Raw genomic sequence first — 27,786 nt, 5'->3', positions numbered from 1 at the left:
ATACAGTAGAGTAGAACAGTTTGTTTGAAGCCATTCCAGCATTGAGGTTTTATTAAAATATATTTCTGAAAATGATAATCAGTCATTTAAAATAGATTCATTTTGGCATCTTTAACAAATCATGATGAATTGGAGCAATTGAATTTAGTTAATAATTCATGTACGGTTTTTCTCTTAAGAATTTCTACAGAAAGGAATGTCAAGCCAAGATATATTTTCGATCACTACCTAACTTGGGTTACTGCAGGCTATATGGAAAACATAATTCTCATTTTAATATAGAAGACAGTTATTGATAATCCTTATTTTTAGCTCTAATTTAAACAGCCTTAGCTATTTTACTAAAACTCTATATGCTGAGACAGCCATAGCACATTACGAAGTATAAGAAAACCATTAAGGGACAATACAATATGTGTATCATTTACATTTATATTTTAACTATGTAAACAATCCATGCATTAAGATTCATAATCTTGTATACCAAAGAGTAGGTTTCCCTTCTCTTCAGATTGTTTAGCATAGTAGGTTAGGAAAGGTCATTATCTCACACCTCAGGGTATCTCTATTTCCCATTTTAAATTACAAGGGGCCTGGTTTTAGTATGCAGCCAGGACTGTGTCATGTTTAGTCTCAGGTCTTAGAGTCCCAGTGCATTCTAGGTCAACACTTATATTTTGGCTCTTTTTCCAATGAGACCCAAAGAACTTTGTACATAAATCAGATTAGAGGAGATTAAAATTTTCAAAACAGACCTAAAATCTGGGATGGTCTTATAAATAACATTAAAACACCTTTAAAGGCCAGTTTGGTTTTAGGATAGCCCTAAGGACATATACTCTTCCAGGGCAGAGTCTGAGAAGACTTCTGTAGTCCAGAGTGGTCCTGGGAAATCTAGCCAGGCTGGAGGCCCAGAAATAGCCTCACAGCTCACCCAGGTATTTGGCTCTACTGTTGGCCAAATTCTACAGCAACCACAAATGTCAACTCACGTTTGATGTTAGAGTATCATACATCTCAGTGTCTAATTCATTTTTTTTGTCTTCCTTTGAAAGACTTGCCAAAAGCAGTACCTAAAAGTCACAGGTCCATTTTTAAAATTAATAAGTGATAGAGCACTTTAATTCTACTTACATAGAAATTAAAAGTTTAACAACATAATTGCAGCTTAAATGTCATTTTTACTGTGTTTCTTTCCTAGCAAGCAGTAATATATGGTAAAGAAGATCTAAAGTAGAAACTGTGTTTTGGCATCTACCTAAAAAATGTTGATTTATTTCAAATAAACTGCGATGGACAAAAGGAACCATAATGTTTATATGGTATTTTTTTCTGTCTAGGAACACTTCATGGAAGTCATCCGAAACCAGGAATTTGTATTATTACCAGCCAGTGAAATTGCCAAGCTCTTGGCCAGTGACGACATGAACATTCCTAACGAGGAGACGATACTGAATGCGCTTCTTACTTGGGTCCGTCATGATTTGGAACAGAGACGGAAAGATCTCAGTAAACTTTTGGCTTATATTAGGCTACCTCTTCTTGCACCACAGGTAAGCTATTTTTGATTATTTAAAATTACTGTCAGAATTTCAACAACAATTGAATATTCACTTTATACTAATTGCATTAATATGCACTTGTGTTTAGGTTTTCTCTTTGACTATTCAGTCGAATAAAGTTATTTTACATATATTCTTATGAAATGTTTCAGGTGACAAGATAGGGAACTGAAAAAAAAGAGTCGTCTTATGTTTTCAACCAGGAAGGTCTGGCTACCTAAATTGCATCAATTAAGTCACGTTGTTGCTTTAGGGTTATTTTATTTGACTCAGCTACAAACCTATCCTAGCAATTGAAGAATTAGTAGAGCTGTTAACACAAGGAATGCTGGACTCTAGGAACCAGAACATTTAGATTGGTTCATTGACCACACGTTTATTAAGTACCCATTAAGTGTTGGGTTCTGGTGATATGTAAATTAAAGAGATGTGATAATAGTTCCAGCTCTGACATTTTAAAACTCTGTGACTTGGTATATTCACATTCCTCAGTTTCTTCATATGTTAAATGGAGGTAAACATCCTCCCTGACCATCTCACATGATTATTGTGAGGATCAGAAAAGTGCTCTATGAAATAAAATGTGCTATAAATAATAACGGTATTCATTATTTTAGAATTGAGAGATATCTAGTTGGTGTTTTCAAGGCAGTCAGTCATAAGCTATTTAGATGCAGTTTCCCTTTTTATAATTTTGACTGGAATATACAAAAATATCCTCTGCATACTCTGCTGCTGATTTTCAGGCCTTGGATAGAGAAAGAGGCCTTGAAAGTAGAGAAAGCGTGAGATGGTACTGCTCAAGGTCAGACTTTTTTGTTGTTGTTTAAAGTTCCATAAATTTTATCTTATTTGTATTTATCTTGAGGATTATGTATTATTTCTAGCTGTTGTGAGCAAAAGTTACTGTTTGCTCTAGATCTACCATACAGAGGCAAAAATCATGCTTTGTAAGAAAGACCTCCTTTTCAGAGGTATATACAGTGTAGTATGAATTCATCAGAGTGAGACTACATGAATTGATAACAATTCAGGAAAAATAACATCATAAAACATTTCTCTTGAAATCAGATTTAAAGAAGAGAGTTATATGTTTATTGATAGCCAGCAGAATTTTTTCTTCTTCTTTTCTAGATGAAAGAATATAAAATCTGAAAAATCCTAGTAAACTTTAAAAAAAATCTGTGCAATTAAGTAACCTGACAATTTACTTCAGTTCTGCAGTTTCAAATATTTGTGTACTAACTATATTTGCATGACTCTCAGAGACATTTAAATTTTCTGTTATCCAGGATACTGCTGATAATCATAGCCATAAGGTCGTAGATTTCAAAGGCACTTTGGAGATCATTTAGTCTAACTTGTACAAATGAAGTAACAGACCAAAAAAGTAAAACCATATGTTCAAAGTCACAAAGTGATTGCGTTTGGCCCTATCCTTCTGCACTGCGGTTTTATTCAGCTTTTCTACTTGGCTAACATCATAATGCTAATAAGAGACAAAGGGAGGATTTGAACCCAATTAATAAAGTTTTGTGTCTTTTCCACTGAATCATTCTGCCACTTGAATGTACTATGTATAAAATTACTGGGTGCGGGAGGGATATCAGGTAGAGAAAGAAATCGATTTTAAAATAATCAGTAGTTACAATATAATGAGAAGAATGCTGTGGTAGATATATAAACATGACATTATGAAAATCATCGGAGTAGCCCACCCAGACTGATGGTGGGGAAGCTAGGAGAACTTCCTGAAGTGTAACTCAGTGTGTCTCATGAGTTAGCTAGTAAATTACTTAAAGAGATTTCAAGTTTAAGGAGGAAACCTTAATGTCATCAGATGCTAAAAAGAAGAATAAGGACGAAAAATCCACTGGATTAGTCCAGTGGTGCTTAAAGTGTGTTCCCCAACTGTAGGTTCAGTGCCACATGAAAAATTATTTAAAAGACAGATGATTAGGCCCCACTCTACACCTACTGAATCTGAAACTCTGGGGTTGGGGCCTGGCACATTGTGCTTTAATAAGCTCTCAAGTGGATCTGATGCACACTCAAGTTTGAGAACCACCGTCTTAGCCTGAAGAGTAATGGTCATGGAAGCCACGTTGCCCTGTGTGGAATCATCCGTCTGTGTCCGGTGGGGGGGGGGGGTTGTATTTGTGGTCATTTTACCTTTGAAAGCATTTTTGATCAAACTTTTCTATTTGATAAAATTTTAAACTGTGAATAAAAATACTTACACATATATACATTATTTAAAATATTTGACACTTAAATTCTTAATGGTCCCAATGGTTAGCCTATATTATAAGTATCTTGCTCTTCACTATTCTGTTCACAATTCTCGCTGTTGTTTTCTACTAAAAGTCAGAAATATAAAGTGAATTTGTATTTATCTTTAGCATTCTTTTAATTTATATGTTTTTGATACCAAAACATTTTCTAAAACTTAGAGAGTTCATAATTAGTCACATTTTATTTTGTGGGGGGACAGTTTTAGAGAAGTAGGCATATGGTGAACAAGTATGTGAGTAAAGATAAAAATTTACAAATTGAAAACGTTTCTTCTATTTTGTAAATGCTTTTATTTGAATAACTTTCCATTCTTTTCATGGGAGAGAATGCACATAGTATTCACCTAACATGCAGAGTATGCAAGAGTGTATATTTTATAGTTCTCTCTCAGTGCCTTCTGAATGATTTTTCAGATGATATCTGGTTATCCAGATGATACTTGATTAATCTGATATGTGGATTAATGGCTTCATATTTTCTCCTATTACCTTTATCTCTCTAATTAATCCCATCTATTCATAAATTATAGAGACTGTCAACATGTTAAGAAATATATTTTACCTCAAATTGCAGTAACTATTAAGTCTCCCAAGACTTTACCTTTTACAATTTTTTTCACATTTATTATTTAGAAAGGACTAAAGTAATTATATGTAACAAGAGTAATAATATACACATTAAGATTAATCTAAATTAGGAGCATCCAGATGGCTCAGTTGTTTAGAGAACGAGCTCTCAACAACAAGGTTGCCTGTTTAATTCCCGCATGGGATGGTGGACTGCACCCCCTGCAACAAAAGATTGAAAATGGCGACTGGACTTGGATCTGAGCTGCGCCCTCCACAACTAGATTGAAGGACAATGACTTGGAGCTGATGGGCCCTGGAGAAACACACTGTTCTCCAATAAAAAACAAACAAACAAAAAAATAAAATAAATAATAAATCTCAATTAGCCAACTCAATGCATCTTCATTAATGGTTTCTGTAACAAGTATAACTGTATTTTGTGTGCATGGAAAAAATACAAAATAATTAATTCCAGAACCCTACCATAGGTCCTGAAACTCTACCATAGGTCCTGAACTCTACCATAGGTCTTAATTTGTCGTTTTTGCCTTTAGTATGCTGTTCTCAGTTTTCAAATGCCACAAACATTTTTGCAGTGAATTTTGTTAGAGACTCTTCCTTCTCTTCCATTATCAAAATATGAACATATTCTCAACATTATTAGTCATTAAGGAAATGCAAAGTAAAACTGTATTTTCCTCCTACTTGAAGGGTTAAAATAAAAGGAGATAGTAACAGTTGTTGGTGAGAATGTGAAAAAACAAGAACCCTCATGTATTGCTGGTGGGAATATAAAAAGGTACAGCCACCTTGGAAAACAGTTTGTCAGTTTCTTAAAATGTTAACATAAATTTACCATAGAACTCAGCAATTCTACTCCCAAGAGAGATGAAAACATATATATCTACATGAAGACTTGCACACAAATGTTCTTAGCAGCTTTATTCATAATTTCCAGAATTTGGAAACAACCTAAGTTGAGTGTCCATCAACTTGTGAACAGATAGACAAAAATGTGGTATATCCATACAATGGAATATTAGTCAACAATAAAAAGAAATGAAGTGCTGATACATGCTACACATGGATGAACCTCAAAACATGCTAAATATAAAAAGTAGAGACACAAGAAACCACATATTGTATGATTCTATGTATGCGAAACGTCTAAAAAAGGGAAATAAATCTATAGAGACAGATTGGTGTTTGGGACAGAAGATGGGAACAGAGATTAACAGTAAACAGGCATGATCTAATTGAGGTGATGAAAATGTTCCAACACTATTTTATGGTAATGGTTGCACAACTTAGTAAATTTACTAAAAACTATTGAATTGTGTACTTGAAATAGTAAATTATATTATGTGCAAAATATATCTTATATTATCAAATGTAATATGATTAAAAGAATAATACCAAGAAGGTCTTTTTCTAGGAATACAAGAATGGTTGAGTATCAGGAAATAAGTCAAATTATTAATTATGTCAATAACTTAAAGGACAAAAGCCATATGATCGTATCAGTAGATGTATGAAAGGTATTTGGAAAAAATTTAGCAATCATCCTTAATTTTAAAACTCTGAAGTAAAATGTGTAGAGAAGAATACAACCTAAATATAATAAAATGGATTACTAAATACTACAGTAACTATTATCCTAAATAGTGAAACACTAAAACCATATCAATTCAAACCAGAAACAGGAATATTCTATATCACTCCAATTATTTAACATTGCTTTGAAGGTTTTAGCAATTGCAATAATAAAATAAAAATGAAATAACTGGCATACACATTAGGAAAAGATGTCAGCTATCCCTGTTTGGTGATGATTATGATTGTATGCCTAATAGAGTTTTATAAGGGAATGTGGTAAAGTAGCACGTTATAATACAAGTATACAATAACCAATGCATTTATCTCGCTTCCATCAAAAACATATTCAAAATGGAAATTTAAAAATCAATTTCTAATAGCAACAAAAAATAGAATATATTTAATAAAAGGAAGGCATAAGACCTGTAGGAAGAAAACTATACAACAAATGGAAAGGCTTCTTAAGCAAAAAGACTTAATATCATAAAAATTAAGTTCTCCTAAAATTAATAAATAAACTTAATGCAGTTCCTGTTACAACAGGATCAAGATGGTGAAGGGGAATTAGATAAATTTACCTTAAGTTTATACGGAAAGTAAAGACACAAACAAAGCCAAGAAAACTATGAAAATGAACAGTGAGGGTAGATTTACATCACATAATCAGAAATGCTATAAAGACACTATAAAAAATATGGCATTAGAATAGGAATAGACAAATAAGATCAATGGAACAGAGTAAAGAATAAAAAATAGATCTTATACATTTTAAGATCAATTTTTTGAGAATGTATTATAATATATGATCAAGGCTCAATTCAGTTAGAAATGAAGGAGATTATTTCATAAATAGTGCTCATACAGAAATGTCTATCCATCTGGAAGAAAATAAAAATACTCTTCAACTCATACACTATTTAAACATTAATTACACATAAATCAATAGCCTAAATTGAAAAAATAAAGCAATAAAGGAGCAGGGAGGGGGACGGAGAACCAAGTACAAAAGGAAAAGAAAGGCATTTTTTTAAAGGACAGGTGTAACCATATTTATGCATTTACATAAAAGTACATAAGTAAAAAAGTAGTATTCAGGGAAGCACAAGGAATTTTAATTCTTTTAGAATAATCACCAGAGTTCTTTGCTTCTTAAGAAATTGGCAGATTTTGTTTTGCTGTTGTTCTCTTTTTTTCAATTAAAGTTTATTGGGGTGACAATTGTTAGTAAAGTTACATAGGTTTCAGTTGTACAATTCTGTAATACATCATCTATATATCACATTGTGTGTTCTTTGAGCATTGTTTAGAAAGGACAGGTAAATGCAGTCTAGTTAGTCAACTTGTAATTATTGTTCAGTTAAAATATTTATAATGAATAAAGTAAAATGATTTAATTTAGAAAATCTGGAAAATGTAGAAAAGTAGTAAAAAAGGTTATTAAAAAGGCACCAGTTTACCCACTACCCAGAGATAACCGTGATTAAGATTTTAGGGCATACCACTTACCCATCACAGTTTTTGTTTCTCAATGAAATTTAAAACGTAAATCTTGTAAATCTTCCACATTTTACTTAAAAATAGATGTCCTGACTTTTTTTTTTTTTATAGATATCATTTCCATTTGTGAATGCTATAGTGTATTCTTTTACCCTTACTATTGTCTTGGTCATTCAGTATACATACTCACTTTTTTTTCTAGTTCCTGGCTGACATGGAAAATAATGCCCTTTTTCGGGATGATATAGAATGTCAGAAACTCATTATGGAAGCAATGAAATACCATTTATTACCAGAGAGACGACCCATGTTACAGAGTCCTCGGACAAAACCTAGGAAGTCAACTGTTGGTACATTATTTGCTGTTGGAGGAATGGATTCAACAAAAGGTATTAAATAATCTATTATTTGGGGGGACAGAAAAAAATGAACTTTAATTAGTAATAAGTATAGCCAAAGAGCTCTTTGGAGAAATGGCTGGCTTTAGCACTGGGGTAGAAAAAGTACAAGATAAGCCTAGAACATCTTGTAGAGCCAGAAAGCAAGGAAGTGCTCAGAAAATGAGACAGGTCAAAGAACACAGTTTGTTGGAGCTACCACTGCCAAATCGGGGATAATTTCAGCATCAAAATAAATAACGATAGTAAAAGATTATAACCTATGAATCAATAAGAATTCATGAGTCCACACTGATTCAAATAAAGAAGAGAGGAGGGAAAGCTCTTCCTTAGAGGAGAATGTCAGCTAATAAATATAGAAACAAAGATGGGGTTAGAGAAATCACCATTTGGCAACCATCACAATAACTAATTCAGTCAAGAATCATCAATGGATGCTGAGACAAGTGGGTAAAAGTTTTGAGAACAAGATATTTAATCTCAAGTATCTCCCAACCACTTGCTTATTAGTTACAAAGGGTAAAATAGTATGTTTACAGTGGAGAAACCTAGCATATAGCACCTTAACCAAATAATAAAGGTCATATCGCCGGTAATTAGACTAACCAGCAGCACATGCCTTTTATAAGATGCTCAGAGAGGAACTCAGCTGCACATGTGCCGTGTTCCTGCAAACTATATAATCTGAGGAAAAGACAAATCCAAGTTGAGAGACATTTTATGAAATACTTTGTCCGTCTGTATTCCAAAATGTCAAGAAATACAGAAAAGATTCAGGAACTGTTTCGGATTACAAGACACTAAGGAGACCTGAAAACCATTATAATGCATCATCTTGGATTTCCTTTGCTATAAAGGACATAATAGGGACAAATGACAAAATCCAAATAATGTTTGTAGATTAGATAACAGCATTGTGTAAATGTTAAGTTCCAGATTTTGATGATTGTATTGTGGTTAAGATAATTGTTTTGAGGAAGATACACTGCAGTAATAGGGATACAGGGGCATCATTTCTGCAAGTTATTCTTAAATAGTTCAGAAAAAAACACAGACACGCATACGTACATACAAACATACGTACATAGAAAGAAAATGTAATAACATATAAACATTTGGGAAACCTGGGACAAGGTGATCTGGGAATTCTTTGTACCATTCTTGCAATGATCGTTACTCATAGTAACAATAATAGCAGCAAATACCATAGCTACTGTCCACCAGTGCCAGGTATTGTGCTAGCAGCTTTCTGTGTATTACCTCTCAGTATACATCGATCTCATCTTCCTCTGAATTCCTAGTACTAACAGTCTGCAATCCCCTGACGACATCTCTCTGACTTTGACTCCTTCTCTGATCTCAGTTCATTCTACTTCTCCCCTCCCTCCTTCTGTTCCAGCCCCATTGGCCTCCTTGTTCATCTAACACACCAAACATTATCCCTCATCAGGGATATTGCGTTAGCTGTTCGCTCTCACTAGGATGCTCTGTGCCTTGATACTGGAACGCCTAGCAGAAATTGTCCACTCAGATCTCCTCTCAAATGTCATTTTACCAAAGAGGACTTTTACAACCATTCAACTTCTTGCCCATCAGTTTCTCATCTTTTGCCTACCACTTTCTCTTTACTCTGCTTCATGTTTCTTCATAGCATGTGATACATGTAATTTATGGTCTGTCTACCTTTTCACCCCAAATAAACTCCAGGACAGCAAGGATTTTTTTTTTTGTTTCTTTAAGAAATTGGAAATGGTTATTGTTCTTGGGGAGGGAGACTAGGGGGCTGGAGTCAGGGGAGAAGGGAGACAACTTTTTTATTTTTTTTTAATTTTATTGGGGAAGGGGAACAGAACTTTATTGGGGAACAGTGTGTACTTCCAGGACTTTTTTTCAAGTCAAGTTGTTGTCCTTTCAATCTTAGTTGTGGAGGGTGCAGCCCAGCTCCAGGTCCATTGCTAGTTGCAGGGGGCACAGCTCACCATCCCTTGTGGGAGTCAAAACCGGAAACCTTGTGGTTGAGAGGACGCGCTCCAACCAACTGAACCATCTGGGAGGCAGCTCAGCTCAAGGTCCCTTGTGGGAGTTGAGGTATCGAACTGGCAACCTTGTGGTTGAGAGCCCGTGCTCCAACCAACTGAGCCATCTGGGAGGCAGCTCAGCTCAAGGTGCCGTGTTCAATCTTAATTGCAGGGGGCAGAGCCCACTATCCCTTCCGGGACTCGAAGAATTGAACCGGCAACCTTGTGGTTGAGAGCCCACTGGCCCATGTGGGAATCGAACTGGCAGCCTTCGGAGTTAGGAGCATGAAGCTCTAACCGCTTGAGCCACTGGGCCAGCCCCGGATTTTTTTTTTTTTTTCACTAATATATTCCCAGAGCCTGGAACAGTGCTTACACATAGACAATATCAATAAGTATTTGTCAAATGAATGAAGATTGCCCTCTGCCATCTCTTGAATTACATGTATACTAAAGCTCTTGATGTATTAATCATATCTGAAGGTTTCTCTTCTATGTGGTATCTTTAAGGAATCTAAAAATATGAGCTCCAATCTGGCCCTGTGGTTTAACCAACTTTATTTCTGAGTCTTTCTTAACAATAAAAAATTCTGACCTTTTGTCCTATTCAAGCTATCTTTCCGAGCCTTATCTCTTTCCCAGTGTCTTTGTAATGAAGAGCAATCCGTGTTGAATGGTAGTCTGATCATGGCGTTCTTGCCTCCTTCATGTATCTGTTTAGTGTAGAGCCCAACAAATAAGCTGGGACTTGTTCTCCATACGAGCTGAGACAATGTTAGAACATATTTGTGCCTACCTTTTTTTAAAGGTTAATGCTTTGGTATAAATTAGGGAAGTTTCAAGTTTTTATATCTAATTTTGCAGTTATTAGGATTTTGTTATTTTTGATATACATATTCTAAGGTATATGTTTCACATACTGTTTTAAGATTTTATAAGAATTGTTTGATATTAGCAAAATAAATTTTAGTTACCAATTCATAAAACTATGATACTGCTTAGTGAGCTAGATGTAAAAGAAATAACTTAAAATTCAAGTGAAAAAAATATTCCTTAAATTCACTAGTGAGGCAAGATGATTGGCATTGCATTTTTATTTGAGGGAGAAGTTTTTAAGATCAAATTTAGAGTGATGAGTCAAGTATACTGTTACATGAAATAATCTGAGTGTATGAGTAAATCTTATAGCTAAAAATTACGAAGAAATATCAAAATTCAAAAATATTTTTGAACAGCTACTATGTACAAGGGTATCTATTATATGGTGCTATGAGAATACAGAGATGGAAAAAGAATAGGTATTTATTTCAAATAACTTAAAATTTTTGCAGGATGAATAAGAATAATAAAAACTACAATAATGAGAAAATTTGATTATTTATATATAGCTAAACTATTTCTAAATTTTGGGAGAATATCAATAGTATTAGTGATCTGATGACCTAATTGTAATAAATACTTTAGAATAAACATTTGTCCTGATTGTAATTCTGTAAGAATAGCACTGATTGTATATTGTATTAGAAGCTTTAAAGAGGGAAGTATAGTAGACAGGAATTGAACTCTTCTTCATAACTAGGGGGTGGGGCTTTTTTCCCCCTTAACTCTACTGATCTTACATCATAAAGATAACAAGAGTTCTTTGAATCTTCCAATTATTAAAAAAATGTAGACACCTCAGGCAATTACTCCCTAAACTTCCCACACTCAGTTCCCAAAGCCCGCGATCCACACTTATGCTGTTCTCTTTCTTTGTCGCAATAAACTGTGCATCTCCTCCCTCCTGTGAAAGCCAGCCCCTCCCTCACCTGTGCTGATGCTGCCCTTTCCTGCCTCTCAGGAGCCTAACACCATTAGTTAGGATCCTTCCATCTCTTGTATTTTCAGCTTCTTCCCTTACATCTAGATCCTCCCCGTTAGTGTTTAAGAAAACTCAAGGTTTTTTCCCAATTCTGAAAGCCAAACAAGGCAAAACCTCCCTCAAACCACCTAGAAATTTCTACCTTTCTCCTCACTTGTATAGCCAAACTTCTCAGAAGAATCATTTGAGTTCACTGATGATTCTCCATTTCCTCACCTCCCAATTATGTCTCCACCACTCAAACGAGGGACTCTCCTGAAAGTCACCACTGACCTCCCCGTATTAATCGCTGTTAGACACGGCCAGAATAATGAGTCGGGGGAGACCAAGATTGGTCTATTAGAATTTATTTGGTGGGACGTCAGGCTAGAAAAGACCATGACCTCTGTGAGCAAAAGGGGTATGGAGTTTTGTAGGAGGGGGTAAACGAGGCGGTTCCCCCTTCAATGCTTTGGGGGGGTTTTCGTTGACAAAGAGTTTCAAGGCATGACAAGCCCTCCAGCTCCATACCCTGGCCCGAGGTCGCTGTGCTGACTGCCCAGGCCTGCTGATCACAGGCCGCTGGGAGATAAAGCGAGACAGGATCAAGACAAGATGGCTTTTAAGAAAAAGTTTCTGCTCCTGGCCTAAATATGGCTTAACAGTAGCTAAATCCAGGAATGCTTTTCAGTCTTCATCTTACTTGACCCTCTCAGTAGCATTTGATACCATTAGTAGTTCTAACTGCTATAAACTCTTTTTCCTTCGGCTTCCATGACACTAAACTACCCTCACACTTCAGCTATTGCTTCTCAGCCTTTTCTAACAGATAATCCTTTTTCACTTGACCTTTTAATTCCGGAGCCTGTATGCTCTGGAGCACGTTAGCAGAGATATAAGCAAGGGCCAGATCGTGTAGGAGTTTACTAAAATGTGATAAAAGTATTATTGTCAGTGCTAATAAAATTATACTTTGTATAATTTTGTAAAATGCTCAATCATGGTGAAATTTTTATTTGTGTAACTTTTATATATTACCATTAAGGAGCAACAAGCATTGAAAAGTATGATCTCCGCACCAATATGTGGACTCCTGTAGCAAATATGAATGGGAGAAGGCTACAATTTGGTGTCGCAGTGTTAGATGACAAACTGTATGTGGTTGGAGGGAGAGATGGACTGAAGACGCTGAATACTGTAGAATGCTACAACCCCAAAACGAAAACTTGGAGTGTGATGCCTCCTATGTCCACACATAGGCATGGCCTCGGTGAGTAGAGCTGCAGACTTGTTCATAATATCGTATCTTAGGCTTCCACAGCATTTTTACATTCTGTACTGGGCAGAGGAAGACCAGTGTGGCAGCTGCTGAGTCAGCAGCAGTCACCAAGCTTTCCTTCCCATGCTCTCTGAAAAGCAGAAGCAGAGGAAACAAGCATGTACATAAATGTGTATGTACTACAAGCACAAGGGAAAACATGAATATTTTAGTGTGGCATAATGGACTGACAAGCCACCTTTTCACCTGTGTGTTCTGTGTTGACAATTACCTAATTGAAATGCTTATTTAAAAATTGTTAGCATTACTATTTTTCATCTGTATCCCATGGTTTTTAAGCAGAAATGAGTAAAACCCAGAAAAATTTGGAGGTAACACAGAGAATGTAATGATAGAGACTTTTCATTTTGCATTCAGTAATTCACTCAGCAGACATTGATTAACATGTACTGTGTGCCATGCTCTTTTGCTCTGCAAAAATGTGGAAGACGCTATCTTTACCCTCAAGGAACTGGTGGCTCACTCTGAGATGATTGAAGAGAATTTAGGGATGTTGTATCCCATGGTCTCTCTTTTCTCATAGGAGAAAGAGTAGGTAAAATAGAAAGCATTGTTTGGTGAGAGAGAAGGCAGACATTAAAATTAAAATTAAAGTTAGATGGGACTTGATACATATTTTGCATCACCCAGGTTTTGCTGCAGAACAAACTACTCTGAAACTTACAGGCTTAAACCAACAACCATTTTTTTGACGCATGGATCTGTGGGTTAGGCTGTTCTGGTCTGGGCTCTCCTGGATGATTTCTGCTGGGTTTTCTCATGATTCTGTGGTAGGCTGGCAGGTTGGATGGTTGATGGTTGATGAAGGATGAATATGTATATCTCATCTGGCCATAATTTCTCAAATTAAAATATATTTGTATCACAAAATTTGTATTTTGGCCCTCAAGTGTTTCATATTTACTTCGTACCTGACTATGATCATGTCATACCTCTTCTTAAAACCCTCCACTGGCTCTCCATTTCATGTGGAATAAAATCTAAAGTCCTCCTAGGAGCCCAGCCACTCTGCGTGATCTGACTGCACACTCTCCTTCATCGCCTCCTTATCCCCCTCATCACCCTGACAGCCAAGCTGGCCTTGGCTGGACTGCAGACACACTAAGCGTGCCTTGGGACCTTTGGACTTCCAGCTCCTTTTACCTCATCTTCTCTTCCCTCAGGTATCCCCATAGCTGGTTTCCTAGCTTCGTTCACGTGTTTATTCAAATGCCACTTTATCTGAGAGGTCTCCCCTGATCCTCTCTACTCTTATAGTCAGTTCTGTTTTCTTATTGGCACTTACCAATACCTGAAATATATTTTATTTCTGTGTGCTGACTGAAATATCCGGTCCATGAGGGCACAGCCCTTATCTGTTATGATCTATTTAATACCAGGCATTTAGTAGAAATTCAGTAGATTTTTGTTGAATACGTGAAGCAGTAAGTCTGGCTCAGTTCCCTGGTGATGACTCACATCAAGAGATCGTGGTATCAGCCCTAATTACAGTAAAATCTTGCGGATTTGAATTAATAGGGGGAAAGGAATAAAAATGCTGTTTTCAAATATATCTTAAATCCATATTGTTGAAAAGTGTTTTAAATATGGGAATATGTGCATCTTGTGTAGTGTTTAGTATGCCACTGTTAGACCTCACAACACTGTCTCAAACTTTTAAGACCAGAGCTACAATGCTTTCCTTCCTTTACTCACCAACTTATATACCAAGATGAGCCATGAGAAAGCCATGTCATAATTTTTTGCTTCATTATAGTTGCATGTTTAAGATTCATTGTACTTATAGTTCAAGTAAAATGTGATTTTTAAGTCATTACTTCTTTCCTGTCTCCTTGTAGGTGTGGCTGTATTGGAAGGTCCCATGTATGCAGTCGGAGGGCATGATGGCTGGAGTTATCTGAATACAGTGGAAAGATGGGACCCTCAGGCTCGCCAGTGGAATTTTGTTGCCACTATGTCCACCCCCAGGAGCACAGTAGGTGTGGCAGTATTAAGTGGAAAGTAAGAAAATATTTAAAGTTCCATTTGAGACACAACAAAGTACATTTGTGAGGTGGCATCATTTCCAACTTTAAAATACACATAAATAAATCACAAAAGAGAAATACTTTGAGTGATATAAACAAACTAACTTTTAAAATAGTCTCTTTTTATGATAGTTCTAAATATAAATAGTTGAACAGTAAGTTAGGCTTTCATTCTAACCTGCAGATATTATACATGTCTAGTTTTTTTTGAGTGAAGAAATGTTATTAAATGTTCAATAAAGTAAAAATCTTGTCGTTTATATAGCTTTAAAAGCATATGGTCTTTTAAAAATAGGATAGTCTCTCTCAGTGTTTGCCTAAATAATTCCCTCCATGTCTTTTACTAATTTATCTTTACTTTTACTTCTTTCTTATCTCAGTAAACCACTGAAAACTAGAGTGGATTTAGAAAGAGATGCTCTCTTGCCTCGTGTGTGCTCTAAATAGAGTAAACAAACAGATTTGGATAGAGCCAATACCAAAGCTCTTGGTAACTCAGAAATTAAATGTGTATCTTTTTCAGGCCTTTCTTCCATAAAAGGAAGCCCTAAGTGGTTATTACAGTTCTTTGTTGCATGTCTTTACTTACTTAAAAGGCTTAACATCATTTCCAGAAAGAGGAAGGAATCAAGGTTAAAATACAAACTTAAAATTATTTGTAGAATTGTGTTATTATTAAAAGAAAAATGAGAAACTATTGGTACTATTTTATGACCTAAGGTCTTGTTTTCTCAGGACCTATTAGTTATATACAACTTTTTATTTTTTAGCACTATTACAAGTGATAATAAGATAGAGAAATAGAAACTCAATTTTTAAATGTATCTGATCGCCATACCCCTTCCCTCATTTGTTTTAGCTAAAGAAATAACTTCAAAATTCGTCACTACATATCTTTCCTAATTCTTTGGTAGAAGAGTCAGCCTCCAAAGAATCTAGTAAGTGAGAAAAAAGAAAGAAAATTAAACAGTATCTTCTCAGTTTTGACCCTTTGGTTTAAACTTTTGGGATTAGTTCATTGTACTAATTCTTGTTCAGTGGCATATTTCTTAGCCCTTATTTCTGGCTAGAAATATTTATTTCTAAAAGAGGACTAAAGAATAACTGCCTTCTCAAAAATCTGATTTCTAGGCCTACAGTAGCCTGGAGTTGTACGCATAAAAATATCTTATTTTCTTACCTTTTCTTGCTCTCTTATTAGAAATAAACATTTCAGTTTAATCCACCTAAAGTACAATTTATTGAGTTCTGAGGCAACTTAAGAATCGTACAGAAGCTAAGGATGGCTTATCTACTAAATATTAAGACATTTGATTTTGGAAGTATAATGTATCTACATTGTGATTATAACTGGTCTTTCGGGATATCTCCCAAACTTGTCACTTTGCCCTTAACCTTAACTCTCTCTCGCTTTAGTCTTTCATTTTAGAGACTTACCTAGTGTTGTACCTAAAATACAAATAGGACCATGTCACTTTCCTGCTTAACACCGCTCAGTAGCTTATCTGACCAAGCCTCCTTTATGATCTTGCCTCTGTCCACCTCTCTAGACAACTCTCTCCTCTCCTGGTGCATATGACATTCCAGCAGAACTAACCTATTTGTGAAAAACACATTTCACTTCACACTCCTATTATCTGTTAACCCATGCCATCTCTCTTAGAATGTTGTTTCCCCCACCTTCCTACTTGGCAAACTGAGCATCCTTGAAACTTGTTCAAAAATCACCTCCAGAAAACCTCCAAATCCCACTCCTGTCTCCTCATTCCGCCTCTGCTCATCGTCCATTCCTGCCTTAGCATTTTTACTGTACATGATTTCAGTATAATTGTATTGCTTCATGTGCCACTGTTATTGTCGTTATTTTCTAGCCCATCGCCTATAGTAGATCATGGTCTTGTGTGACCTGGTCTGACTGTTTGTTCCTTACATCTAGCGTAGTACCCGGCACATAATGTGAAGTGTACAAGCTTGTTGAGGAATATCCTGCTACCACTTAGATGCAGTGGTGCTGTAATCACCCCAAGAAGAGTATGTGTCAATTCATCAACCAGCATTTTTCTGAGTTTGCTTTAACAAAGTAGCAATGTTTTTAACTATTTTTGTTGGTTTCCGTTTTTAGGTACATATCCAGAATCTGGGGGGAGGGGGGGGGAGGGAAGAAGCTATGTTGTTAGTCAAAAAACATATGCAGCTGATTGAAAAAAAATTAATTATGCATCTTCTCTCTACCACTCCTTTGTGATTTAGAACAAATCATTTCTCTGTGCCTCAATTTTTTTAATCTAAAAAATGAAAAGCCTGGATTAATTTTGTGTTATTTTAACTTTCTTTATTTTATAATGCTTCTTGCTGCAAAATATAGTTGTTTCTTTAGGGAAGAATTATTTCAATGTCTTATGAGTTACATTCTGTGTCTTAAAAATTTCAAAGTGTTCAAATTTTATTTGTACGATGTTTGGCAGAAAGAAACTTTATTTAAACTTCTAATTGCTCAGGCTACATTTAAGCCACTGGCTGACAAATATTTTTGGCAGTAGAATCTCTCTTTCAAATGAAATCTTATAAAAACCTCAATACTTAAGGCAAATGGAGGTTCAAGTTTATAACTTTATTTTAAATGTATTGTAAGTTCGAGTTTATAGTATTTACTTTTTATGAAAATCAATGTAGAAGAAGAAGTCTGTTTTAAAGAACACCCAGATTATTTCTATGTTTTGTTTTGGTTGTCCAGCATGAGGAAAATCCTGATTCACAATTAAGAAGCTGAAAATGGTAACAGTTATTTTAACTACTAGAGCAATTTAACTGGAATCTCAGGAAACTTCAGTTAAATTGTTCAAATAGTTTGCAAGTAGGAGAAAACATTTTTTTAAGTTTAATCTTAACAATATCTACTAATCATTTGCACTCTTGATCATAATTTTAAAAGTCAGGGAAGACCTAAATCTTACATTAAAAAACATATAATATGATATTGTCTCAATTTGACATTACTATTTCTCTTTTTATTGTAATGGATACTGTCCTAGGGAAGAAAGATGAATTCCGAATCTTGCATGGTATGTGATTGAGCCAGGTGATCTCTTTGAAAATTAAAACTTTTTAAAATTTGAATTTGAAATGAACCATTTTTGGGGACTCCCTCAAGTCCTCCACAGAATCCTATTCTTAGAAGACCATTGCTTGAGATAATGATTTTCAGAAAGTGTTACCAATACATTTTAGCCCTTAATATTAGTGCAGTATAATTGTTGTTTGTATATTTAACATCTCCTAAAAATGCCATTTTCTAAAAGAAAGCAAATAGATACAGAACTAATTTCTACCCTTAAACCTTTATACCATGTGTAAGGTACTGTTCAAAGTACTTTAAATTTGATCATTAGCAATCCTCTGAGGCAGGGCTTCTAGACTTTATGGATAATGAAATTCAGGTTACTTAACCTTTATGGAGGTTAAGTAACTTGTCCACAATCACAGCGAGTGGTAAATGGCAGAACCAGGATTCAAACCTAGAGTCTGGCTCTAGAGTTCATGCTCTTAATCACTGTGCTGTACCACTTCTGACAGTGAAGACCCACGAATTCAGTGTGAAGAGGGTAGGATGCCTTGAAGCATACTGTAGAGTGTGTGTGTGTGTGTGTGTGTGTGTGCGCGCGCGCGCGCACCTGTATTTTTAATTACTGATCTTTTCTAGTTGTTGATGCCTTCTAATATTCCGTGATCAATATTTAGGTAATTATTCTGTCAAGCATTGGTTAAAGGTTAGAACAGTTAATTTTAAGTATAGTAACACAGAAAAGTAGTTTTTAACAGATAAAAAATGTTAACAAAGTTTCAAACAAATTCCAATTTCCATCTTATTAATATACTTTAAGTTTGGAACAAGATATTGCTACAACTTTAAGTTGCTGTTTAAAATATGGTCATCTTACCCCAGGGATGATGTAGATGCCTGATCACTGCACTGTACACCTGAAGCTGAAGCTGAATAATAATGAATGTCAGCTATAATTTTATATATATATGTATAGTTACAAGAAGTGGAGTTCAGCATCAGGAATAGAGACAGTGGAAATGTAATGGCTGTGTGCGATGTCAGAGGGGTAGTGGATGGCGGGAAGGGGGATTGACACTGTGTGAGGGATATAAATGATAAATGTCTATTACATTGTTTTGTACACCTGAAACTAATAAAAACCAAATAAATAAATAAAAATATAATAAACTATGGTCATCTTATTTAAGAACCAGTTTGAACGGCATAGTGTACTTTAAATGATGAATTAAAATTATGAAATCTGTCTTTAAAATATATTACCACATACAAATACTTCAAATTTTAATGAGCAGGAATTTGGTATAGTTCACATGTTATTTCTTGAGAACAAAATGTAGTTAAATATTAATTAAGGCATCTATAAATTAAAAATGTGTGATCTTTTATATAAGCAATTAACTGAATATATTACTTTTTTAAAAAAACTAATAGAAAAATATCTATGAAGAACTTCCCAAGAATATAGTAAATGCAAGAAGATTTTGTGCTTAATAAAAATATTTAAATGTTCAAATATTTAAAATATTTTATATCTATTTAGAGTAAAACATTCAAATTAGTGCAGTATATTGATTGGTAATGAATTAAAATTGATCTACTAGGCAGCATTTAGGCCATCGATATGTCATATTTATTTTAGATAACTTGCAGTATCCTTTTCTGCAATTATTTAATGAAGGATTACTGTTTATACATAATATATAATAAATATTAATGTATATACCATTGTTTCCAGTTACCCATTTATTCTCCTATTTCATTATTATAAGTTTGTCCCATAAGACTGCTGACTGTACAACTGCTTATTAATGTAACTATGTGTCCAGGTTCTGCTTCTTACTGGGTGACCCCATTCAAGTCTCTTAGTCTCCATGAGCCCCAGTGTTTTCAGTTGTGAAACACGGATACAGATGGTTTCTTACAGCATAGTTGTGATGATTAGATTAGTATAGGTAAAGTACCTCGCCTGTGGTAGGTGCTCAGAGAAAGTTTGTTAATTTTCTTTATAACGAAGTCCTATCTTCGTTATTTAAGAAATAAGTCATGTTATATTTATACACCATACTTTCTCTATTCTAAGACACACTGTAACATCTCTAAAAATTCAGTGCACCTTACAATCGAGGGTGACTTGTCGAACAGATGTCAAACAGATGCCAGCTGTGAAACAGTTGTCAATGTTTTCATTTGAATTCATTTTCTTTTTTATGTATGCGAAGTGATATGTAATGTATACATACATATGACACATACATATGTCTTATAATTGGTAGCATATCATCTTTCTAATGGCACTTAAATTGACAGTGTGTCTTAAAATCCGTGGCACCTTAAATTCAAAGAAATACCATAAGAATAACCTCCTTGTCTTAAGCATAATAATAGAACTACTTCTTATTTATCATTCTGTTTGTTCTTTTATAGACTTTATGCGGTTGGTGGTCGTGATGGAAGTTCTTGTCTCAAGTCAGTAGAATGCTTTGATCCTCATACTAATAAATGGACACTCTGTGCACAAATGTCAAAAAGGAGAGGGGGTGTGGGAGTAACTACCTGGAATGGATTGCTGTATGCTATTGGAGGACACGACGCTCCCGCATCCAACTTGACTTCCAGGCTCTCAGACTGTGTGGAAAGGTAATTTCCTGAGAAAGAGAAAACTAGGAATAACAAAAACAAATATAAGCCCCTGACACTTCCAGACAAATGAATCATTCTTTATTGAGTATCAGCTACATGCAAGGCAGTTCCTTAGGAGCTTTGCAAACATTGAGTTGTCTGCTGTGGCCATCTCTCATCTGTCTCCAAACTGCCTCCTCCAATTCCTCTCTCATCATATTCTGCCTACTTAACTTTACCTTAGAATTGATTATGTAATTAATTGAATCATACGACAAATTTATTGTGTGCCTATTTTGTGCTGGACACTACCTAATAAGAAAAGAAAAGAAGTTTGGTGAATTTTAGAGAGAATGAATTAGGGGCTGGGGGCTAAATGAGAAATGAAAAGGAGCGGGACATTTCTAACACATTTTGATATAAAATGAAATAATATGAAATAAAACAAAAGGCTAGTAAGGCTTAAAAGCTTCAACAAGTCATCCATACTGGCCTCACGGAACTCAAGTATGGTGCCAGGAAAAGAACTTACCATCAGTGGAAGATTTGGACAGTAGTTCAGGCTCCCATCTATTGTGTTTAATCTAGTTCAAGGAATGGAAAAATTGAATGGATATAGGAGGTAGAGTTAATAGGAGCGTGTATGGACATTCTAAAATGAAAGGCATATGATTCATTCAGAACCCGAAAGGCCGCCACTGTAGCTAGAGAACAAAGAGTAATGGAGAGAGTGGCGGGAAAGAGGGGAGCACGGGGTGGAAGTAGGGGCAGGTCATGTAGTCTTGAGCCCTTATTAAGGATTTTGGATTTTAAAGAGCAATGAGAAGTTAATGAGAGAGGGGGACAGGAGAGAGAGACAGAGTCATTTAATAAATTATAAATAACTAGAAGAGAATAAAAAGTGAAATGAAGATTTGTTGATGACAATGAGTGCTTTCTGTGAAACAATAAGCAAAGTTGACTGGTATTTTTTTAGAAAGCAGGAATGTTACATCTGCATGTCACCTGTATTGGGTAGAAAATAATTCAGACTATGCTTGTTACATGTCATAATCCAGGAAAGTAACATGGAAGTCTTTATACACTTTATCCCATAAATTACTGCCGGCTCACTGTGGTACTGCACCCAATGAAAAGCTGTTCATTGATATAAGAGGTATTAAAAACAAAATAGGCCATCTTAGCATGCTCTTATATTGACAGCTTTAGGCAGTTCTAGGTAACATACTTCATGAAAGGAACAAGAAGTTCCAAAAATGGACAGCCACCGTGATTGAGACTATAAGGCATCTTACGTAGATCTTCACATATTGATTTCCTGAAATTTTCAATAGGCAATTCAAAACCTTGAAGCAGTTTTCAGTATTTCCATTTGCTCTTTTGAATAGTTTAATTGTTATGCATCTGCTAAATGAATCTATAATACTGTAAGTTAAAAATTTTCAAGAAAATATTGATATTGTTCTTTAAAATATGTTCAAATATGCTTCACATTGCAGATAGTAAGACAAAAGATAGGCTTAAAGAACAAAACTATGTTTACATAAATTATTGTGAGAACACTAACAGCTCCAGTTATAAAATTTTCTTTCAGATATGACCCTAAAACAGATATGTGGACTGCAGTGGCATCTATGAGCATCAGCAGAGATGCAGTGGGGGTCTGTTTACTTGGTGATAAATTATATGCTGTTGGAGGGTATGATGGACAGACTTATCTTAATACAGTGGAGTCTTATGATCCCCAGACAAATGAGTGGACCCAGGTATGGCATTTCATTATTACGCTTACTCTGTTTTTGTTAAAATAATTCTTTTGATAAAACAAATCTTGTCAATCTTTTCCAGTATCGAAATGTATAGCCTCAACATGATAAATTCATCTCTTATTTACATATAAGAAAACGAGAGAATGTTTAATTTTATAATATAATGAAAACCCAAAATTACCTTTGAAGTGTAACTTAATACCACTCAACAAATTATTGTTAGTCGGTCTGCTACCATTCGCTTGCTGGAAATTGATGAGGTGTCCTAGCATTGATAGAGCTGATAGGACCACAAGAGGGCTGTATAAAAAAGGGAGGTGAAATTGTGGGAAATTAGAAACAAAGATAATAGAAAAATTTGGGGGCGCCAAATGGTTCAGTTGGTAAGAGCCCGAGCTCTTGGTGGCAAGATTGCCAGTTCAATTCCGACATGGGATGGTGGGTGGGCTGCACCCCCTGCAACTAAAGATTGAAAACGGTGACTGGACTTGTAGCTGAGCTGCCCCAGCACAACTAGATTGAGGGACAATGACTTAGAACTGATGGACCCTGGAGAAACACAATGTTCCCCAATATCCCCCCCTCAAAAAAAATTTGAACCACTTACCCATACATGAACAATAATTTTTCAGTACTCAAGCCACTGATATTTGGGAGCAGATCAAATGTCTGGTCATAACTTAATAAAGATGGCAATCCTAAATTATATTAACATGTAAGACATTTGACCTGGCAAGCTTATTAACAGAAACAGTTCCAACAGTGTGTATTTCTGGGAAGACCTAGTACTTCTAAGAATGATCTTTTGAGATCTTTTTGTCCGTCATCACCATGAACAGAATCAGGAATTCTGTGTCTCAATTCAGTATCTGGTACATAAAAGACACTCAACTGTTTAACTGAGCCAAGTTTTTCTTGTAAGAAGCAACAGTAAGTACTGTTAAGAAAACAAAACTTATGAGAATCCCCACTGTCATCAAACTTAACTGCTTAGGTAGGTAAGATCTGCGTGTGTAAGAGGAGAACCCACAATGTAGAATGGTTGATATGAAGTATCCGAGGGTAGAAGCATGGAGTGGTATAGAAAATCAGAGAAAAAAGAAAATGGTTGTTGAGAGGGCTTCAGTGAGAAAGAAGTTGGATTTAAGCTGAGCCTTAATGAATTGATCCAATTCAGAATGGTACAAAGAAAAGGGAAAACATGAAAGCAATGTTACTGAAGCAGAAATATGTAGGCTATATTGAGAAAGTGTGGCTGGTTATAGGGATCCATGCTTGAGAAGAGTGGGAGTTCATATTGGAGAGGAAGGTTGGGGTCAGGATGGAGGTCTGCGAAGGTCAAGCTAAAGAGCTTGGTAATGAGAAGCCAGTGGAGCCTTTTAACCAGGGAGTGATACAATAATACACAGTTCACATGGCAGCAGTTGGGGACATTCCGAAGATTGCTTCAGTTGTAAGGCTTGAGGAGTTAAATATATAGATGGATTCAAGAGATATTATGTCTGTTCTTTTCTTTATACACTTACTGGGTTGCATTGAGAGATGCAGCTTCTGAACAAAACAGCAAAGAAATGATCAGAGAGTGTCTAAGAAGGTAATGGAATAGAGCCTTTAAAGAGAGAAGAGAGAGTTTCAACAGTATAAGGAGAATGGAGATGATTTGTCATTCATGAAGTTGTAGGGACCTTTGAGAATGTGACAGAAGCAGAAGCCACCACACGGTATAAAAAGTAAAGAGAAGAATAAAAGTAAATGAGGGAGTTTGAGGGGCACATAATTTTAAACTAATGATGATAGAAAGATAACATTTGTTGAGCATATTTTATATGCCAGCCTCTGTTCTAAGCACTTTAAAGAACTTATTTAATCCTCCCAACAACCGTATTCGGTACGTACTATGATTTCTCCACTATATCGGATGAGGAATATGAGACAGATAGAGGTTGAATAGCTGACCCAAGGTCACACAGCAGATAAATGGTGGAGTTGGAATTGGAGCCAGGGTGTTTTTCAAAATAGAGATGAAATCAAGAGAGTAGAGAGAGTCCAAGGCTGGAGGCAAAGATGTGAATATGAATGTAGAAAGATACAGAGTTTTTAAGAGATAGAAAAAGGGACTTAGATTGAATGACCTTGATCTTGTTTTCTAAGTAAGTGATTAACTGAGATCTCTTGATAATTTGAGGGCTTGAGTTAAAGCTATGGGAAGGGTTTCATTAGAAATTATGTGATTACTTCCCATCAGCCTCCACCATGGCAGAAGTAGTTGTGAATGATAACCAAGGAGCCCAGAAAGACGTAGAAGAATCTCTTTCTCTGAGATGTATTTGATTTAAGCCCTTAGGCCAGTTATAAGGGAAATCTATTGCCCAGTATTTGAGATTTGTTATTACAGATAATACTTGATCATGAATCACTCTGTATCACTATTAATAATCTATGACCACATAGTTATTTTGTGTGCATGCCACCTCTATTAATATTTTAAAGCACTTAAATGTGAACTTATAACCATAGTATCTGGAAAATAAATGTTTTTCCATTCAGTGGTCCACCAAATGGACAAGAGGACGTTTGTCTGGGGAATGAAATGAGATTACAAATTCTTAAGCTACCACCCACCCCACCACCAGCCTTGATCCAAAGTAGGAGGCAACTGAATTGTATTTAATAAATTATATAACCTAAACTCTCTAGCTGGCTGTCATGACATCCACTATTCACAATGTAGAGAGTGTCTTGGGTGTTTTGAGAAAATCTGCTAATTATAAACAGATACTTTGATTTAAATGATTTAGAGGTCACGCCTAGAATATTGTAAGTAGATATGATTTTTAATAGATTATTTGTTCAGTGAGATACAATAGTGATCAAAACCACTGATTCAAATTGAGGACAACTGAGAATTTTCTTACAATTAAAGTCTGCTATTTTCTAAAAATATACTCATTGGTCTGGGTGTGGAGGTGTCAGACTGATTTGGAAGTCATTTTGATGTCATATATTTGACAGAAACACTTTATGACATACTCCCACGTATGTAAGTACAAAGAAAACTTTCTTAGTACTTTATATTAGTCACCCCTTCCCAGATGCTAATGTTTAATTTCTCTTAGGTCAAATGCAGAGTCTTACTGTGTTCAAAGTAGTCTTTCTTTAAAAGACTTTTGTGTTCAAAGTAGTCTGTTCTTTCCACACTTTTATTTCCACTATTAATTGCTCAGTGTCTAGAGTAAGTTAAAAAAAAAAAAAGGCCAATAAGTGAAAGATTTAAGAGCTGTTTCCTTATCCGTGATAAGATTATATTCCTTCACCCAGCACCCCACACTTCTATTTCACTGTCATTGAGTTTGTTCATCAGGTTTGTTTCCACTACGAGGGAGTTAAATGGATGGTATTTATTATTCAACTGCCAACTAAGAAGCAGTAGAATGGGCTTAGATTTTTCAGCCATGCACAGAGAAGGCAGTTGAAAAATGTGAAGTTACTGGTTCCTCTGGAATAAGCAGATCCCAGGCAGGCAGTGTATTTTGTGCACTCTCTCTGAGATAACACTTCTCTTACAGGGCCTCGCTAGGTACTACTTGATATGTTCTCCATATTGGTCACCGAGTTGCTTTTAAGTATTCAGCATTTCCCCATATTCATGTTGTACACCATTTTGCCCAAAACATGATGTTTTATGTAGGACAATTCCTGAGCTATAAAATAAAATACCTTTTGTTTTTGCAAAATATACAAATAATGAATTATTATGTTGTATACCTGCAGCTAATACAATGTTATACTCGTATGTCAATTATGTCTCAATTAATAAAAGAAAAAAATCACCTTTAAAGAGAAGTGAATAATACATAATCATGTGATAAACCCAAAACTATGAGAGTTTGACATCAGGAGGAGGGTTGGGGGAAGGGAGCAGGCCGGCGGGGGCCCCAGGCTTTTGGGGCAGCGGCTGGTGCCGACAAGTACGGACTACTTTAATATTTCACCAACTGGCCTAGTATTGTCAACATGTTTACCTACAAACGTAACACACGTCTTTTTGTTTCTTTTTTAGGTTGCTCCACTGTGCCTAGGAAGAGCTGGGGCTTGCGTTGTGACTGTAAAATTGTAATTTAGTGCTTTGTTTTCTAAATGAAGATGTCCTCTTCTTTTATGAATTTAGTACATTTATTCTACTATCAACAGATACATTTGAAGTAAATTTGCAATGCCACATTCCTGGGCACAGCGTACCTGATCTCAAAGTGAAGATGTTAAAACAAGGGAGGACAAACCAGGATTATACACTTTCATTTCTTAGTAACTCAAACTACAGCTGGTAGATTATGAACACATGTTCCTGATAGAAAATATGAGAAGAAACACACTACTCGTAAACACAGCTCAGTATTAACTGGGAATTTCATTTCTTAATAATCAGGCACATTTTACTCACATTATCCAGATTTCTTTTATTACAGTACAGACATGCCAGATAAAACTTCCAATATTTCGCTTTGTAACTTTATCATACATGAGTTGTAGTAATTTCTATTCATTTGTTTGCTTGTTTCTTTAAACACAACCACTCTTTTAATGACATAATAAACACTATGCTATATAGTTTTTTCAGAAATAGCTGTATTATATGTGCTTTGGTTGTGGATTTCTAAAATGGGGTCAGTCTGATGAATACAGAAATACATTGAATTAAAACAATAATGACCACATAAAAACTTGATGTGACCTTTGGGGTCAGTTTAAATATCCATCCTATTACATCTAGTTACTTCTAGATTATTCAAGAACTACATGTTATGATATTCTCAAATTGGAATTGAAACTTGATGTTTTGCATTAAATTTAAGATATGCAAATTTATGTCGAAAAAATAAATGTTATATACCCTATAATGTTCTTTCATCTAGTATTTACTTTTATGGATTTGTTGTCTTTTATAAAAGATATTTTGATTTTCTCTTTTGATATTAACAAAATGGTTGGCTATTCTTATGTTCTCATCTGTGTTTGCCTCCCCTGCCGTGTTTCTTACGGTTTGCCACAGTTAGTAACCCTTTGTACTTCTTTGTAATCAAACAATTTTGGGGGGAATGGGCTTATTGAATGTTTGAAAAATAAGCTTAAAATGTTTATTACCCAAATTTTTGTACATTTGTAAACTCTAATTACATATGTGAATGTTAATAA

The 27,786-nt window shown here is 35.3% G+C and overlaps 1 protein-coding gene across 4 annotated transcripts in view; it reads left to right on the top strand.

The window, feature by feature from the left end:
- The window catches only part of KLHL5 (kelch like family member 5), a 67,351-nt gene extending 39,565 nt beyond the window's left edge, over nt 1–27,786 (top strand). For all 4 annotated transcript variants that reach the window (XM_019741964.3, XM_019741965.3, XM_019741963.3 and 1 more), the window contains 7 exons: nt 1,341–1,553; nt 7,722–7,908; nt 12,821–13,045; nt 14,953–15,115; nt 20,630–20,842; nt 22,419–22,590; nt 26,654–27,786. In XM_019741964.3, the coding sequence (XP_019597523.2) occupies nt 1,341–1,553; nt 7,722–7,908; nt 12,821–13,045; nt 14,953–15,115; nt 20,630–20,842; nt 22,419–22,590; nt 26,654–26,710 (1,230 nt within the window). In that variant the 3' untranslated portion in view covers nt 26,711–27,786. The remainder of the gene's footprint in view (nt 1–1,340; nt 1,554–7,721; nt 7,909–12,820; nt 13,046–14,952; nt 15,116–20,629; nt 20,843–22,418; nt 22,591–26,653) is intronic.

The sequence above is a fragment of the Rhinolophus sinicus genome, chromosome 1, assembly GCF_057876585.1.
Source record: "Rhinolophus sinicus isolate RSI-liver-muscle chromosome 1, RSI-T2T, whole genome shotgun sequence".
Taxonomy (NCBI): domain Eukaryota; kingdom Metazoa; phylum Chordata; class Mammalia; order Chiroptera; family Rhinolophidae; genus Rhinolophus; species Rhinolophus sinicus.
This window is presented reverse-complemented; position numbering and strand designations above follow the sequence as displayed.